Below are 5,000 nucleotides of genomic sequence, written 5' to 3' on the forward strand. Positions count from 1 at the left end.
ATAGTTATATACTGTTGACTAGCACCCATTCCCTATATAGTTATATACTGTTGACTAGCACCCATTCCCTATATAGTTATATACTGTTGACTAGCACCCATTCCCTATATAGTTATATACTGTTGACTAGCACCCATAGTTATATACTGTTGACTAGCATCCATAGTTATATACTGTTGACTAGCACCCATAGTTATATACTGTTGACTAGCACCCATAGTTATATACTGTTGACTAGCACCCATAGTTATATACTGTTGACTAGCACCCATTCCCTATATAGTTATATACTGTTGACTAGCACCCATTCCCTATATAGTTATATACTGTTGACTAGCACCCATAGTTATATACTGTTGACTAGCACCCATTCCCTATATAGTTATATACTGTTGACTAGCACCCATAGTTATATACTGTTGACTAGCACCCATTCCCTATATAGTTATATACTGTTGACTAGCACGCATTCCCTATATAGTTATATACTGTTGACTAGCACCCATAGTTATATACTGTTGACTAGCACCCATTCCCTATATAGTTATATACTGTTGACTAGCACCCATAGTTATATACTGTTGACTAGCACCCATTCCCTATATAGTTATATACTGTTGACTAGCACCCATTCCCTATATAGTTATATACTGTTGACTAGCACCCATTCCCTATATAGTTATATACTGTTGACTAGCCCCCATAGTTATATACTGTTGACTAGCACCCATTCCCTATATAGTTATATACTGTTGACTAGCACCCATAGTTATATACTGTTGACTAGCACCCATTCCCTATATAGTTATATACTGTTGACTAGCACCCATTCCCTATATAGTTATATACTGTTGACTAGCACCCATTCCCTATATAGTTATATACTGTTGACTAGCCCCCATAGTTATATACTGTTGACTAGCACCCATTCCCTATATAGTTATATACTGTTGACTAGCACCCATAGTTATATACTGTTGACTAGCACCCATTCCCTATATAGTTATATACTGTTGACTAGCACCCATTCCCTATATAGTTATATACTGTTGACTAGCACCCATTCCCTATATAGTTATATACTGTTGACTAGCACCCATAGTTATATACTGTTTACTAGCACCCATTCCCTATATAGTTATATACTGTTGACTAGCACCCATTCCCTATATAGTTATATACTGTTGACTAGCACCCATTCCCTATATAGTTATATACTGTTGACTAGCACCCATAGTTATATACTGTTGACTATCACCCATTCCCTATATAGTTATATACTGTTGACTAGCACCCATTCCCTATATAGTTATATACTGTTGACTAGCACCCATTCCCTATATAGTTATATACTGTTGACTAGCACCCATTCCCTATATAGTTATATACTGTTGACTAGCACCCATTCCCTATATAGTTATATACTGTTGACTAGCACCCATTCCCTATATAGTTATATACTGTTGACTACCACCCATTCCCTATATAGTTATATACTGTTGACTAGCACCCATAGTTATATACTGTTGACTAGCACCCATTCCCTATATAGTTATATACTGTTGACTAGCACCCACTCCCTATATAGTTATATACTGTTGACTAGCACCCATTCCCTATATAGTTATATACTGTTGACTAGCCTCCATAGTTATATACTGTTGACTAGGGTTAATTCTCTTTACGCTGAGTGGACAAAACAAAACAACAGCATCCCAAACACTGCCCTGGGACATCGTCTTTAGACCAGAAGAAAGAGTGCCTCCTACTGGCCCTCCAACACCACTTCCAGCAGCATCTGGTCTCCCATCCAGGGACCGACCCTACTTAGCTTCAGAGACCAGCCATCAGTGGGATACAGGGTGGTCTCCCATCCAGGGACTGACCAGGACCGACCCTGCTTAGCTTCAGAGGCCATCAGTAGGATACAGGGCGGTGCTGCTGCTGACTAAAAGGTTGTGTGTCTAGCCGTTCGTTGCCACAGCAACCTCCCGTGGTTCTTACCTGGTTACAGGTACTGATGTCAACTCCGTCTTTCAGGAACTCCAGAACCTTGTCCAGGTTCCCCGCCCTCGCAGCACGCAGGAAACTAGTGTTACTGTCAGACTGGAGAGAGAGAGAGGAGAGAGGAGAGAGGGGGAGGGGGGTAGAGAGAGGAGAGGGGGGGGGTAGAGAGAGGGGGAGATAGAGAGTGAGGGGGTAGAGAGAGAGATAGAGAGAGAGAGGGAGGTAGAGAGAGAGAGAGATAGAGAGGGAGGGGGTAGAGAGAGAGATAGAGAGAGGGGAGGTAGAAAGAGAGAGAAAAAATAGACAGTAAGTATTATATATATTATATACGGAACATCGGTATTTAATGGCGTTCTGATTGAGTGTGTGTGTGCACCACCACCGACCTACCACTGACCTACCACTGACCTACCACTGACCTACCACTGACCTACCACTGACCTACCACTGACCTATCACTGACCTATCACTGACCTACCATTGACCTACCACTGACCTATCACTGACCTACCACTGACCTATCACTGACCTACCACTGACCTACCAATGACCTACCACTGACCTACCACTGACCTACCAATGACCTACCAATGACCTACCAATGACCTACCACTTCCTACCACTGACCTACCAATGACCTACCAATGACCTACCACTGATCAACCCCTCTGGGATAAACATTATCACATCATTATATAGGAGCTAGGAAACATCATCACATCATTATATAGGAGCTAGGAAACATCATCACATCATTATATAGGAGCTAGGAAACATCATCACATCATTATATAGGAGCTAGGAAACATCATCACATCATTATATAGGAGCTAGGAAACATTGTCACATCATTATATAGGAGCTAGGAAACATCATCACATCATTATATAGGAGCTAGGAAACATCATCACATCATTATATAGGAGCTAGGAAACATCATCACATCATTATATAGGAGCTAGGAAACATCATCACATCATTATATAGGAGCTAGGAAACATTGTCACATCATTATATAGGAGCTAGGAAACATCATCACATCATTATATAGGAGCTAGGAAACATCATCACATCATTATATAGGAGCTAGGAAACATCGTCACATCATTATATAGGAGCTAGGAAACATTGTCACATCATTATATAGGAGCTAGGAAACATCATCACATCATTATATAGGAGCTAGGAAACATCATCACATCATTATATAGGAGCTAGGAAACATCATCACATCATTATATAGGAGCTAGGAAACATTGTCACATCATTATATAGGAGCTAGGAAACATCATCACATCATTATATAGGAGCTAGGAAACATCATCACATCATTATATAGGAGCTAGGAAACATCATCACATCATTATATAGGAGCTAGGAAACATTGTCACATCATTATATAGGAGCTAGGAAACATCATCACATCATTATATAGGAGCTAGGAAACATCTTCACATCATTATATAGGAACTAGGAAACATCCTCACATCATTATATAGGAACTAGGAAACATCCTCACATCATTATATAGGAGCTAGGAAACATCATCACATCATTATATAGGAGCTAGGAAACATCATCACATCATTATATAGGAGCTAGGAAACATTGTCACATCATTATATAGGAGCTAGGAAACATCATCACATCATTATATAGGAGCTAGGAAACATCATCACATCATTATATAGGAGCTAGGAAACATCATCACATCATTATATAGGAGCTAGGAAACATCATCACATCATTATATAGGAGCTAGGAAACATTGTCACATCATTATATAGGAGCTAGGAAACATCATCACATCATTATATAGGAGCTAGGAAACATCATCACATCATTATATAGGAGCTAGGAAACATCATCACATCATTATATAGGAGCTAGGAAACATCGTCACATCATTATATAGGAGCTAGGAAACATTGTCACATCATTATATAGGAGCTAGGAAACATCATCACATCATTATATAGGAGCTAGGAAACATCATCACATCATTATATAGGAGCTAGGAAACATCATCACATCATTATATAGGAGCTAGGAAACATCATCACATCATTATATAGGAGCTAGGAAACATTGTCACATCATTATATAGGAGCTAGGAAACATCATCACATCATTATATAGGAGCTAGGAAACATCATCACATCATTATATAGGAGCTAGGAAACATCATCACATCATTATATAGGAGCTAGGAAACATTGTCACATCATTATATAGGAGCTAGGAAACATCATCACATCATTATATAGGAGCTAGGAAACATCTTCACATCATTATATAGGAACTAGGAAACATCCTCACATCATTATATAGGAACTAGGAAACATCCTCACATCATTATATAGGAGCTAGGAAACATCCTCACATCATTATATAGGAACTAGGAAACATCCTCACATCATTATATAGGAGCTAGGAAACATCATCACATCATTATATAGGAACTAGGAAACATCATCACAAATTTGAGACTTGGACCAAGAACATCACCTTGACAACGACCAGGGTTCTGTTCCAGAACATCACCTTGACAACGACCAGGGTTCTGTTTCAGAATATCAACTTGATTTACTAGTATGAGAGCGATAGAGAGGTCTAAAGAGAGGGAGGGAGAGATAGAGAGAGATGAAGAGAGGGAGGGAGAGATAGAGAGAGATGAAGAGAGGGAGGGAGAGATAGAGAGAGATGAAGAGAGATGAAGAGAGGGAGGGAGAGATAGAGAGGTCTGAAGAGAGGGAGGGAGAGATAGAGAGGTCTGAAGAGAGATGAAGAGAGGGAGGGAGAGATAGAGAGGTCTGAAGAGAGATGAAGAGAGGGAGGGAGAGATAGAGAGGTCTGAAGAGAGAGAGGGAGATAGAGAGAGAGATAAAGGATAGGGAGATAGGGAGGGATGAAGAAAGGGAGAGAGTAGGGAGAGATGGAGAGAGAGATGAGAGGGAGTGAGAGATAGATAGAGATGAAGAGAGGGAGGGATA

The 5,000-nt window shown here is 39.9% G+C and overlaps 1 protein-coding gene across 1 annotated transcript in view; it reads right to left on the minus strand.

The window, feature by feature from the left end:
- Nucleotides 1-5,000, minus strand: part of LOC124025281 (ankyrin-3-like) — a gene marked incomplete at its 3' end in the record, with an annotated part of 84,118 nt that overhangs the window by 39,371 nt on the left and 39,747 nt on the right. Inside the window, exon 2 of the mRNA XM_046338836.1 lies at nucleotides 2,005-2,106. Within this exon, the coding sequence (XP_046194792.1) occupies nucleotides 2,005-2,106 (102 nt within the window). The remainder of the gene's footprint in view (nucleotides 1-2,004; nucleotides 2,107-5,000) is intronic.

This window comes from Oncorhynchus gorbuscha, unplaced genomic scaffold (genome assembly GCF_021184085.1).
Source record: "Oncorhynchus gorbuscha isolate QuinsamMale2020 ecotype Even-year unplaced genomic scaffold, OgorEven_v1.0 Un_scaffold_2216, whole genome shotgun sequence".
Lineage (NCBI taxonomy): Eukaryota > Metazoa > Chordata > Actinopteri > Salmoniformes > Salmonidae > Oncorhynchus > Oncorhynchus gorbuscha.